Source organism: Borostomias antarcticus (genome assembly GCF_949987555.1).
Source record: "Borostomias antarcticus genome assembly, chromosome: 22".
Taxonomy (NCBI): Eukaryota; Metazoa; Chordata; class Actinopteri; order Stomiiformes; family Stomiidae; genus Borostomias; species Borostomias antarcticus.
Window position 1 is genome coordinate 15,108,916 of NC_140255.1, and position 14,794 is coordinate 15,123,709.

A 14,794-nucleotide genomic window follows, 5' to 3' on the forward strand; every position below is an offset into this window, starting at 1 on the left:
ACACTCCTACATACACACTGAACACTCCTACACACATGCTGGACACTCCTACAAACACACACACACACACACACTGAACATTTCTTACACTGAACACTCCTACATACACACTAAACACTCCTACAGTACACACTGAACATTCCTACACACACACACACACACACCAAACACTCTTACACACTGAACACTCACTCCTACACACTGATCAGTCGCTCCTACACACTGAACACTCCTACATACACACTGAACACTCCTACACACACACTGAGCACTCCTACACACTGAACACTCCTACATACACACTGAACACTCCTACAAACACAATGAACACTCCTACACACACACTGAGCACTCCTACACACTGAACACTCGCTCCTACACAATGAACAATCCTACACACTGTAAACTCCTACACACACGCTGAACTCTCCTACATACACACTGAACAGTCCTACACACACACTGAACACTCCTACACACACACACACATGCACTGAACACTCCTACACACGGAACACTCCTACATACTGAACACTCCTACATACACACTGAACATTCCTACACACTGAACACTCCTATACACACACAATGAACACTCCTACACACACACACACTGAACACTCCTACACACTGAGCACTCCTACACACACACACACACACACACACTAAATACACACTGAACACTCACTCCTACACACTGAACACCCCTACACACTGAACACTCCTACATACACACTGAACACCCCTACACACTGAACACCCCTACACACTGAACACTCCTACATACACACTGAACACTCCTACACACTGAACACCCCTACACACTGAACAGTCCTACATACACACTGAACACTCCTACATACACACTGTACACTCCTACACACACACACACACACTGAACACTCCTACATACACAGTGAACACTCATACACACACTGTACACTCCTATACTCCTAGAGACCCAATAGGAACTTCCTCCTCCTCCTTCTTCCATCTCCCCAGGCCTACGGGGAATTGTTAGTGATGTTTACCACATCAGATTTCAACATTTGGGCCAACTCAGACTTAATCATAAGAACGTGTCCTGACAGTCTCAGAAAGGCGTTAACATCTCTATAAACTCTATAAACAGAGAAACGGTGGTGTCTGCGAGTCTGTGTCTGCGTGTCTCCACAGCTCTTCACAACCGGGCCACTGTGTGGAGTTGATGTGCGGCGTGTGAGTGTATTGCTCAGGACCCAAGGACGTGTATGTGTCGCGTGCAGCTGAGAAAAATGTACATTCTGGGCTAATTTGAACATAATACTGCTCCGGAGTTCCGCCCGCTCATTCATAGTGCGCTGCTCCAGTGTACATATCTACTGCACCCAAGTCAAGCCTGCCACCAGAAACACTGCTCTGAACAGAGCCCGGCGCAGCTGGGCGGCTGAGAAGGCAGAGCAGCCGTCTGGGGAGGGGCAGGTCCCCGGTTCGATTCCAGCTCCTCCCGGCAGCGTGTCGAAATGTCCTTGAGCAAGACGCCGAACGCCCAAACTGTTTCCCCGGGTACTACGAGGCGACAGCCCAGCGTGGGTCAACGCAGAGGCGGATTTCCCCAAACGGGATTAACAAAGTGTAATTTGTTTTACCTAAACAAGACAAACTTTTGTCATACTGTGCATGTTTCACTGTGGTCGTTTTGCTCCCTGTACAGTAGGCAACGTCGTCATGCATAATGTGGACTGAATCAGGTCTCAAGCAGACAGCAGACTCTCTCTCTTCATCTGGGCTACAACACTGTGAAAAAAGATAACGTTTTCCATGGGGAATTTTCTTGATATTTCAGTAGATAATGGACGACTGCCTTATGGTGCCACTGTATAGTACAGCTGACGTTTTCCATGGGGGTCTTTTTTGACATTTCAGTTAACAGTGGACGGCTGCGTTATCGTGCTGTATAATTTACATTGTGAGGCTTCTTCTTGCTAATTAGCTTCAGACAGCAGGCGGGACTGCCTTTATAGTCATACTTCTGTGCAATTATTAATGTGGGCATGTGTTCAACAGCTATGTAGCTATATGTTGTGGAGAGTAGCATTCAAGTTGGCTAGCTATCTCGCTAGCTAATTCAGTTTCAATGCAACAGGGGACCTCTGCCGTCAAGATTCAAGCACATGTACATCGTGCTATAATGGAAGGGGGGACGCAACTAGGTCATGACAGGTGTATTTTGAATGGGCTCTTTGCGCTAGTACACACAACATAGTAATTATTGAAGTCGTTACTGTATAATGACTGCAAGGTGTGAGCAAACATCGTAACCAGAGTTATAGTACCACCCACCCGAAAAAAAAGTTTGCCAAATGTAGCCTACATATTGGCTCCATGAGACAGAATCGTTCCTCACAGCAATTAGGGAGAGAGAGAGAGAGAGAGAGAGAGGGAGGGGGAGAGAGAGAGAGAGGGAGGGGGAGAGAGAGAGAGAGGGAGAGCGATAGAGAGGGGTGCATATGCAAAGCTAGATCTTGAGAAGCTTGTGGAGAAAAATAAGGAAAAAGGGCTGAAGTCAGCATTAGCCATAAATCCTAAAATGCTACGAGCGGTTCCCTCCAGCTCTATCCTGGTCTGTGGACCCCATCTCTGCCGGGGAAAGAAATAGAGGCCCTGTTTGGTGGCTTCAGCAAGTGGGGGCTTGTGTGTGTGTGTGTGTTGGGGGTGGGGTGGTGGGTAGCACGGTTGGGGGTGGGATACAGTCCAGAGATCTCCCCGTGGACTTGCAGTTTGTCTGAGGCTGCACCCCTCCGTCAGGCTTGGTTTCCTTGTTAGAAGATACTTCCCAGGCAGCACGGCGTGTGACCACAGCCTGACCTCCAACCAGCTACTCACTTCCACACTGGCCGGGGAAATCAATAGATTTAACTGGCATGAAATGGTGACACGATTAAGATGAATGATTACTGGGCTAATTCTTATCGGTCTCTTCATCGGGGCGGCGGCTAAGTGAAATGTTAAATGGCTACTTGGGTAGGGAGGGAGGGGTAGGTGGGAGGGGCGACTGGACAGGGTGTTCCATTTTCCTTTCAACAAGGTGAGGGAATATAACACTCAAAATGTAAGCACTCTAACTCTCCCTGACCCTCACACACACACACACGCACGCACACACACACATGCACCCGGCCAGCCCACACTAAACCAGAAACAATGTGCTTTGAACTGTGTAAACAGAATCCATCAATCCCGGAGGGGTCTTGACAAATGGGCCGGCTTCGCTCACCGTCTCGTTGCCAAACAGGACGTCGACGTACGGCATGACCTCCATCATGGGCTCCTTGAAGAACTGGCTGATGAACGGAGCCGAGAGGTTGAGGCCGAACACTTTGTTGCTGTCGGAGGCGTGCTTCGCCACCTTCAGGACGGACTCCGGAGACACAGTCAGGAAGAAACCCTGCAAACAACCAGCAGACAACAACAACAAGAATAAACAATACTCTCGCAAACATCCACGTTCTCGCCGCTTTGATCGGGCCCGCGCCCCGAGAACCGAGGAGGCCCCAGAGCTCCACGCAGGCACGGGTTCGTTTGTGGTCTGACAGTTAGAACATGAGACAGAGCGGCTTGAAGAGGGCCTCCCCCTAAGATCCAAGTGCTAATTTGTGGCTTTTGGACTTTTGACATGACAATTTTGGAGGGTAAGAAGGTGTAGCATTAACATATCCTGAGAGACAGACAAGCATGAGATCATTTTAAAGCGTTTAACTCGAATGGTTCCTTGGAACATATGCCGTCCGACAGAGGGGAAAAAAAGAGGGGGGGGGGGGCAGAAATCCATCCAGGACAAAGCTTCTGGCAGGGATCCAAGGCCTGCACTGGAGGAAGCAACGAGAACGTATCCCATGATAGGCAGAACAAAAGTCTCGTCTGGACTCTCCTTACTTGGAAACAAGAGAGGCAGGTCCGCTCATTGTGTGAATGAATACAAATCAGGTAAGACAACACCTTTGTGTTGCAGGTTGAAACCTGAGGCGAGACTCTGCTGCGAACCCTGCCACACAAAAACACTGCTCCTTTGATACTGATCTGCTTAACCTTGTTTTTCAGCTACAAGCTCTGACAGAAAACCACCGTGTCACAATAGGGCCCGGACCAGGGGGAGGGAAACGGAGAAAACGTTCTGCGTGGCGATACATTTAATCTATCTGGAGAGCTCGGAATGGCGGGCGACGGTACGGTTCTCATTAAAGCGCGTATGACATTCGCTGCAGCGGTGGAGCGACCCTCATGTAAAAGAACGGGGTGTATAACGCTGCTGAAAGGCGAGCCTGTGTAGTCAATCAAACCTACAATATGGTACTAAGTGGGTGAAATGCTTAATTATATATTCATGCAGTCGTTGGCTCTCCAGGCAGAGTTTCTCATTACTTTACAGAATGTCACGCGGCGGAGGAAAATGTCTTTGCCTTAGGATTAGGTCAGTTCCCCTCGGTCGCAGTGTCACGGTGCCATCTGTTGTAAACGAGAGGTGTTCTGAATGGGCTTGCTAACACAAAGGGACTCACTCTCTGCTAATGGCCCAATCATTGACCCTGACATTTTTCTTTCGGAGTGTGCCAACGTGTCAGAGGAGGGGAGATTGTTTTCTTGCAATAAATGGGCTTTTTGTAGTTGAAGACGAACTGTCATGGCTGCCATAATGTTACCTCTGATCAAAGGTCCGGGGCTCTATCAAATATCCTGAGGGGTTGGTGAACTTTAAGAGCTTTGCCGCGGCCTCTCTAATCGCACGCTGGCTCTGTGTAATTTACCTCAAACGACACCACCGTCACAGGCGGCGCTGGGCTGAACTGCATGGTGGTGCACCCAGCTCTCACTTTTATCTCACAGATGTTACAACACATTGACTTCAGCTCTTGGTTTAATATTTCCATATCAACGAATTTGACAACAGCAAAATAACGCTGACTGCCAAACAGTTCCCTCTGTAAAATAACTGTTTTACTGTTTTTATCAAGGTACTTCAGAGACAATTTTCAGATATCGCATTCTTTTACACAAATCTATACATGGATTCCTACCAAGTCCCTAGAAATGTTCTGCCAAAAACCATACGTCATCTTTGATGTGCATAATGTGGGAAAAAAATAAAGCTATTCCACCCTTATTAAAAACTTTTTTGTGTGTCCGTGTTTGAAGTTACTGAAATGCTCTGGGCAGCACTTTTCATGAAATAATGCATCCCTTTTTTCCCCTCCTCTCCCAAGTTCTAAGCTCTGTGACTCTAGTGGCTTGTGGGTAGAAAGCAGAAGCCCGAGCCACAGGAGATTCCAGTTCCCATCGCAGAGCAGCAACGGGAGAAGCGGAGTCTTTAGCGACGTACAGTACGCGGTGCAGATCGTGTGTCGAGGACGGCAGATACGGTTTCTCCAGGTGTCAGAGGAGCCTAGTAGTGAAGGGGTATTATCTTTCCAGGCCAGAGTGATCAAAGCGCTGGGTACAGTTTGTACAATTTCCATCCAGCCAAAACATTTAATAAGGTATTCAGAGACGCGTTTTCTTGGCAAACAATAATAAGAAGCCATGTTTGGCCCTGTCAGGCTGTAATTTGAGGGAGGACTTGGAAAGCAAAACGGCCATTTTCAGTGTTTACCTAAAAGAGGAATGACTTCCACTTTACTCACAACAAAGAGAAATGTCTAAATGGCAGTCTGAGATGAGATGGGTGGTGAGCAGACCACAGACGTCCCACAGGCCAGCGCTGGACCGGACTGTCCCAGCCCCCCCTCCTCTGCCTCACAGCCTTCCTGAGGGGCTTCAAATCAGAAGAGCTGGCTGTGATGGATGGCATGATGTCACCGGGCTTAAAATAAAACATGGACAACTGAAGGGTAAAAATGAACTATTTTGGGAAGGGCATTTTCATTTGTGCCACCAGAGGTGGTCATGTAAAATCATTTTTGTACTTTTATTTTTTTTTTGGGGGGGGGGGGTCCAGGGCTATTTTAATTCTGCTGGGGTAGGGGGCGTGTTTAAAATACTGTATCATGACGCTTTACTTGACACTTCTCATTACTCATATGAATGATGAGGGAGAATACTGTACAAGCCCCGCATAGCCCTATAGCAAAGTGCAAAAAAACGTAGCCACTTTGTACTAAATTCCATCAAAGCGCTCCCCATCACGGTTCCTTGCAGTGGTGCTTGTTCCAGGAATCATTTCCTCACTGTTATTGAGCTAGCGGCCTTACAGGGAGTGTTTCAATCAAAGCTGTACCAGCCCAGCCGTCATTACCATAGACAGCCCTCCCATCATGCTCCCTGGCGCCGAGGGTTCATCACACAGAATCAGATGTCACACAGATCAGAGTGTGTGCGTGATGACGGCCGCTGCCGCCGCCTTTGTGAGGTGCCGTGGCGAGGAGGAGGAGGATCGATAGGTGCTGGAGGTTTGGAGCTTCATTAGCTCAGTATGATTCCATCTCCGTCCAGACACCTCGGGCATGCTACGCCAGGGTTCCCACACACACACGCACGCACGCACACACACATGCTCCGACAGTGTTCCGACACACACACGCGTGCTACACCAGTGTTCCGAGATGTGTTTTACACGCGCACACACACACACACCCACACCCAGCAGACAGAGTGGAGCAGTCTAGCTCTGCTGATGTGAGGAGAAAGAGAGAGAGATAGAGAGAGAGAGGACACGGACAAAGGCAAGTGAGTAATGGCGCCGCAAAGTGAGTCTTGAGTGGATAAAAATCACACAGACGACAACAGTGCTTTTAAGACTACTCTATATTGCTCAAAACCACTTTCAAAGGAAGATACAGTATGAGCGCGCAGAACCGGCGAGCAAGTGAGATTTTTTCGAAAGCGCTAATGATGTTTTGGTCCTATCACAGTGGCCTGTTGCTTTCATTCAGACACAAGTTCAATTAGGCCGATATAACAGATGACAAATGCGCTTGGTAGGGGGAGAAGGCACGGCAGCAGAACCTGGCGAGTTTGATCTGACTCGCTCCACCGTCCGAGAGCACTGATAGCATCTACTCCCTCTTTCTCTTACACTCAGAATCATGTTCTGGAGAACCTTATCAGATATTTGGGAATCCATCCACTTCTAAGGGAACTGGAGAGCGGCCAACTGTACTGGAAACTAAGGGAGGTCATGCATGTAAGAGGCCCCTCGTGATGGAGGGAGGGGTATCAGATCAGTCATGCTGGGCTCTCCGGAGCAACATTAATGTGTCACAAACACTGGATTTAACAACTGGGGAGAGACATTACTTACTAGCTGCTACAGTATTTATTTCTCGAAAGTTCTCTGGTTTTAATATTATTCTCTTTTTTCACAATAACAGATTTTCTGACTAGGTGGAGTTCCCACGGGGGCCCATGTGAAATACGGAGACGCAGCCCAGAAGGTCGCGACGACACCCCGAATGTACCTGGCCAAGGGTACCTTAATGAGCCTGGGTAAAACAAGACGTTACAGCCGACCGCAGAGCGTTTCAGGGGTGTGTGTGTGTGTGTGCACGCGTGTGTGTCTCGCAACCGTGCCTGTAATTTGTACGGCCATCAGAGGACATAATCACATTGACCTCCCAGTTCGTTGGCTGCATGAAACGAACAGAGCAAAACTTACTTAACCCCCCCCCCGTCCGAGAGGCCAGAATGTGGACAGCGTCACAGTCTTGGAAGCGTTGGCATGATTTGAGGCGCTATCTTGCTAATGATATTTTGAGATCGGCTTCAGGGCCCCCTCAAATCACTGGCTTTTGCTCTCCTGTTACGCCCCTGACTCTCGGCGATGTGTTGGCCAGGGGGCCGGGCTGCGCGTGAGGGAGAACGCCAAGGAATGTACATAAGATCTAAAACAGACAAGGTTTAAAGCCAAGAGCGTTCAAACGCCAATACTAATCCACAAAATAATTCAGCGCATAGCATAAACTGACTCCCCCTTACAGATACCATAGGTTACCTCTGTTAGAGGACACAAAAAAAAGGCATTCCAGGGATAGACAACGGTCTTTCTCCGCTTAAACGTAGTTATATTTCTTAATGAAACGCGGACATAACAAAGGAGTCTGCTAGACATAACACGAATCCCTGTGGCACAGGGAGAGTTTCTTTCCCTACGGTTGTTTTTGCAACTGTCACTAGGTTGGCTGTTTGTTTGGCAGGGAGTTAAAACTTGCTAATGCATACGCTCACAAGTGTCCTTGACTGCCACAAACTGCACTTCATTAGCATGTGGGCGCTAGCAGCTCCCTCTCCTTCAGTGCCTCTGAAGGGGAAACAACTCTGCAGCTTTAGTCTGGACGCACACGGACGCACACAAAACACACCCACACACACACGCACATGCACGCACACAAACACACCCACACACACGTACACATTTTGGAGTCAAGTTGAGCTCATGCTGCTTCTCCAGTACTCCAGTTCAGGATGGGGAGTGGGAGAGGAGGTGGGGGCCGGGAGGGTTGATGGTCCAGGGTGGGGGGAGAGGAGGTGGGGGGAGGGTTGATGGTCCAGGGTGGGGGGAGAGGAGGTGGGGGGAGGGTTGATGGTCCAGGGTGGGGGGAGAGGAGGTGGGGGGTGGGAGGGTTGATGGTCCAGGGTGGGGTGAGAGGAGGTGGGGGGCGGGAGGGTTGATGGTCCAGGGTGGGGGGAGAGGAGGTGGGGAGGGTTGATGGTCCAGGGTGGGGGCAGAGGAGGTAGGGGGAGGGTTTGATGGAAAATGGAATAACAGTCTGTAAAACACACCTATATGGAAACAGATGTCGAGACTTCAGACTGTTCTCTGCTGAATTGGCTCAAAAGGACATATTAATATATGGGTCAGATGTACGAGGCGGGAGTTCAGCGTTGGGGTGTCTGCACTGCAGTCAGGTTTCTTGTTTCAATGACCTAGTAACTACATAGGCTGAAATACAGACAGAAACCAAATCTGCCCAGACGTTCCCTCAACACTGTTGCACAGAAGCGAACATTTCCAAATGTGCCACTCTGCGGACGTCCTAGGCTAAATGAATTAGTGCACTTAATTTGAAACACTCAGACGAGGATTCGAGGAGAGAATCTTTCACTGTGCAGGGATCAGGCATCAGTGGTAGGCTAATGTACCAGATGGGAAAATTGCAGGTAATTGCTCAAGCCATTGAATCATATTGGGTTTTGGTTGAGAGACTAAAATAACAAAGTACTGATTGCCGAAAAGACAAGGGCAGCGGCTTGGGAGGAGGCCCTGTTGCACGGAGTTAATTTGATACACATTTCTCCTCCTTGCAATGTCAGAGGAACGAGAGAGAGAGAGGGAGAGAGAGAGAGAGGGAGAGAGAGAGAGAGAGAGAGAGGGAGAGAGAAGGAGATGGAGAGAGAGAGAGAGAGAGGAAGGGAGGAAGATAAAGCCAGACCCTTACATTTCCTCCCAAAAAAAAGTGCCTTATTCAAAAGGCATGAGAGACTGTGAGTGAGTGCCCTCTCACAATGTTGTGTGAAGGCTGCCAAATTCAATGTTGGGGCTCAGAACCCACAGTTCACCGTGTTCAGGGTCGGGAGCCCACCGCTGATTCCATCCAGTCTAGTAACACGCCTTCGCCGTGCTCACTCGTGAAAGGCGGAAGAAAAAAGATCACCCCTTAATTATTCATGCCTGTTTAAAAAATCATCTAATTGCAACTGTGATATGATGGCCCCGGATGACAACACCAACAGCTCAGCTATCAACGGCTTTTTGCTTAATCACCGAATTAGAATTCGAGATGAGGAGAAGGGTGTCGGGCATTAGGCATCATTTCAATAATGTGCAAGACTGAGTTTTGGAAAAGCTTTAAACTGTGCTGGGGGCTTAAAGTGTACTCCAAGTCAACTCCCCCTCCCCACAACTTCTTCTAACTACTATTGGTCTAGATTAGGACAAAATTACAGAAATTAGATCAAATATAGTATTGAGGCAATAGAATGAGATTAAAATAAAATGGACAGACATAGCTGTCCAGACGATTGAAGAGTCCGTGCCAAGAAGTGTTTTGTTCTTGGCAGCGTTGTAATGACGCTGGGAGTCAACTCCGATCATCCTTGTTTTTCTCCGGGCCCAGGGAGCAGCGCAGAGCACAGAGCACACACAGATGATCTAAACATCCACAGAGGAGGAGGAGGGGGAGTGCGGGGCAGGAACAGGGCCTCGGAGTGGGCCTGTCAAGTCTGCGCATGCATGCCAGGTATACAGTCTCCCGCATCTGTTGTGTAGAGAGAAAAAAAACATGGCGCTTCAGACTTTCGGCCTTCCATGTTAGGGCAGTCCGCCAAAAGGAGCGTTTACTCTTAACGGTGAAGTTATCAAGAGTACCGTAACCTCTCGGCTTACATAACAGAAACGTGTTTCTTCTGGGAGTGCGGGAACCAGGCACTGAACCTGCTACTAAAACAGGTGAACCAGGGGAGTGGGCTGTTTAACTGAAGGAACACTATCCCAAATTGAAAGTACAATTGTGCAAATTCGAGACAAATATAGGAGTCAAAGATGTGATGTGCAAATCTGGTGTCCTGAGGCCATCAATTTAACATAAAAAATACATATGTATAAATATAATATTAAATCACTCAACTCTTACCCTTCTTTTGACCCAGAAATATTTATGATGCAAAGTATTAAATTAAGGGAGCTATTGAGTTCTATCTCAATATAAATGAACACTTATGGCATAATTGTGTTAGTGTTTGCAACAATATAAATATGGGCGACATACCGTATCTAACAAATATTTAAAAATAGGACAACTTTTGTCCTGACTTTTGCACTTCATCAATGTCATTCAGTATAACAAAGGTAAAAAGCTCAAAATGCTCAGAGTTCCCATGCTAAGCCTTATTTTATTAGATCTCCGGTGCTCAAAGAGAGGACTAAAAGTATGAAAAGAGGGAGTCTTGGAGCACACGGATCATCTTTTAATCATAAACTTTATTTGGTGCAACTCATCACCTTGAAAAAGACGAAACGTTGGTGGAGTCGCACCAAATAAAGTTTATGATTAAAAGATGATCCATGTGCTCCAAGACTCCCTCTATCAATGTCATGAGGTGAGAAAATCTATGAAATATTTGTTGATTTCACCTTTTCACCTTCTAGTAACCTTTGGAACAAAAATGCTTGTCCTTCAGTACAACATAGAAAGCATTCTTTTAATGTTAATATTTTATAAAAAGCCACATTAAACATGAAAGGCAAGGATAATCTTTATAGGTCAAGGTCATTATTTTATATAGGTGGCCAAGGAACTGCCTGTTAACAATACAATAGCTTTGTTATGCCATGTTTTGCTAACATTCGCTTGGTAATAGCTAGCTACATAACTATTGTAACCACGGCTTTTAGTCTGTCTTCTGATGTTAGCTATGTATTCAATGTATGAATACTGAATATTATCATACTGAATACTGTAATTTTAAACTGGTAGGCTATCTCAAGGCACATTATCTTGTGGATAATAGAAGCGCTCTAGGCTAGCCTGCAAATATTAAACATCTGATCCTGTTTGGTTTGTTTGTTTTACACAGTTTTAACTTAAAAATAGCTAAAAGAACAACACTATTGCTGCAACTAATAATATTTCATAGGGTCATTGTTGTTAATGCTGAAGGAATCACATTTAATCAATATTTGTGGGCAGGAATGATATGTGTCATTCAGGATAACCAAATATTGTCATACACAGCATACACCTAATCCTTTTATATTAAAATACAATTATCTTGTTTTGTTGACTTTGCGAGACAAAAAAAAATCTCAAAGGATGAAGTGAAAGATATGTTCATTGATGTTTGTATTTTTTCAGTGTAAGGCAGAAAGTTTTAGTAAAAAAACATCCAACAAATGTTGAGTTGTACACATGACATCAAAAATGTGGTATTCAAAATAAAATAATGTAATTTTTTCTGGGTGGCTATATTTCTGCCAGTCTACGCTTGGATATATAAACTTGTGATCATGAAAAATGTACTTAAAATTGCATTTTTTGAAAAAACACAAGTGTTATACTGAATGACATTTTACAAGGGTGCATTAATATGAATCACAATAAAAATTAATTGGCTTCATTCTTGAATATAACTAATATAAAGGGCATAGGTGACACTCTAATGAAATTAAAAAATCATTTTTAGTGTAATTTCTGTTTTATTTTTTGGATACAGTACTTTGAAAACCTTATACGTCATTGACCCATATATATTTTTTACTTTCTACGTGTCCGATATTTTAAGTTCACATTATGAAAGCCGTCCCACACATGAGATGTACTTGTTCAGCCAGGACCATGGAGACCACTCATCTTCTCCTCTCCAGCAGGTGATTAGGTAGAGTATCTCCCAGACAGGCAGGCAGGGGGGCCATCTCCTCTCCTCTCCTCCATCCACTCCTCCAATATTTCACAGTACTTAAAATCCCAGAGCAGGGGGGGGGGTCCTTAAACGAAGCTGAGCCAGTGTGCGCAGTGATGGATGCGACTCCCCAATGCGTGCATCATCCCAAAATTGGATGATACTCTCGAGCACTTAGGGCAGGCCATGGCTGGTTGTGCACAGCGGCTGATACATTCTCTTTAGGAAACTGATGTCTATAGAAAAGGCATGACATTTACCTTCAAAGACAAGATAATGCTGGTTCATACAGAGCTCGACATCGTATGACTGAGGAGCATCCGTTACTCCATTACTCAAACACCCCCCTGTTTCGGAGAGCTGATCCTCAAGGTGAAAAATGACCTCTTAAGGGAGAAAATAAAGGACTAAAAGCCGGTAAGAGGAGCGCGAGGTGGAGAGGTGGCTCCTAATTGCTCGAGGGGGGAGGGGGACCATGTAAGTAAACAGAGTCTGATCGATGACGGGGATTATATCAGAAAGAGCCTTTGGCCTCTGGCCAAGACGAGCAAACACACTGGTCTCTGTCTACAAACGTTCAAGAAAAAGAGAAAAAAATGGCTGAGGCAAAAGGCGCCAAGCTGAAAAAGCTATCTCTCACAGCGGGGGAGGAAGAAAGACCCGACTACCGCACCAGATATGACATGTAGCCAACTATATCACTTCCTGGCTATTCATATCAGACAGAAGATGGGAGATAAGAGGGCTGTAGTGAGCTTGATGGAAGGCAACCGCGGCTAGGAGCTAAGCTCTAGGTCAGAATATACTCCCACTGCAGGGTAAGTGTAGGCGGTAGCACTGTCTGTGTGTGTGTGTGTGTGTGTGTGTGTGTGTGTGTGTGCGGGTGCATGCGTGTGAAACCTCTCCATCGCTGGATGCACAAGTTAAATGTTCTGTCTGTTGGCCACAGCCAGTGAAGTGTATTCTTTAATATATTCTGGGTTCCAAAGTGGCAATTGCAATTCACATAAGCCACTTAAAGAAATCTGCAGAGAGAAAGGTATAAACCTGAGAGGAGCTTACAAGTTATTGGAGCCCTTTAAACATCAGGGCTCCAGGTCCAACCCTTGTTAATTTCTCCTCTCCCAGACTTGTTAAATGAGTTCCATCTAACGCCTAATAGTCCCTGTAAAGGTATTAAAACTGAAAATAACATAATTCATTACCTCTGTCTGAAACTTGTAAAACCTATATGGTTGAACCCTCATACAGCACTTGCCCTTGTCCACTGGTTATTATATAACTGAGTAAACCAGTGCAATATTATCCAGATGAGCGATGTTCTTTAACACCAGTCACAATGGTCTCAATGGATTTCAACGTTTAATAAAACCATTTTATATATTATAATATGGAGCACGCCAGACTTTCCAACTAAAATTCATATGGTTTATATTTATTCACCCTTGCTTATTAAGAAAGTTTGTGATTGCACTATTTAATTGATCACATTTCATGTTTGTCTATATTACTGCCTCATAAGAAAATGTCCTTGCTCAATTTCAGTATAGTGTTCAATACCAGCTGAGACGAGCAGGTGATGACTTGGAGAAAGGATTGATTATATTCATTAAAACCCCAAAAGAAATTAGGCGAGATTGATGAGAGCATGTATAGACTTCCCACAAAGCCTTGGGAGTCTTTAAAAGCCGTTACCATGGTGGAATCCCATTAGAATAACAAACACTTGCCCTGGATGTTGAACATCGCTCTGCACTGAACACCCCTCTCTGAGCCTCCTCTCACACAAGCACCTGCCCTCACATTTTCCACTTTCTAAATTCCACCAGCCAGTCAAAAAAAAAAAAATGAACAGGCAGGGGGGGGATATGAAATGCAGTTACGAAAAAAAAAACCTTGAGTGCCAAAAAAAATGACTTTTCTTCAAACCCGTAATAACTTTCCATGGGAATAGGGAGAGGAACTTACAAAGAATAACACATCCCCTTGATTTTCTACTTCTACCACTTTTTTAAGCAGGCAGTGAATTTCCTGGAGTGATAAGGGCTTAGCCAATGTAATCCTCAGAGGGCCCTTCTCTGGCATGCCAGGAATAAAGAAACCTCTCCCTCCCTTGGAAAAAGAGAGGCAACAGTAGGCTGGGGAACCGGGGGGGGTGGAGAGGTTGTGGAAGAGGGGATTGGGGGGGGTGGAGAGGTTGTGGAAGAGGGGATTGGGGGGGGTGGAGAGGTTGTGGAAGAGGGGATTGGGGGGGGTGGAGAGGTTGTGAGAGAGGGGTTTGGGGGGGGGGGTGGAGAGGTTGTGAGAGAGGGGTTTTGGGGGGGGGTGGAGAGGTTGTGAGAGAGGGGTTTTGGGGGGGGGTGGAGAGGTTGTGGAACAGGGGGGTTGGGGGTGGAAAGGTTGAGGAAGAGGAGGTTGGGGGGGGGGT

General features: G+C 46.3%; 1 protein-coding gene across 1 annotated transcript in view; it reads right to left on the minus strand.

Annotated features, from left to right (window-relative positions):
• The window catches only part of adkb (adenosine kinase b), a gene marked incomplete at its 3' end in the record, with an annotated part of 103,635 nt that overhangs the window by 24,170 nt on the left and 64,671 nt on the right, over positions 1-14,794 (minus strand). Inside the window, exon 7 of the mRNA XM_084455870.1 lies at positions 3,257-3,427. Within this exon, the coding sequence (XP_084311996.1) occupies positions 3,257-3,427 (171 nt within the window). The remainder of the gene's footprint in view (positions 1-3,256; positions 3,428-14,794) is intronic.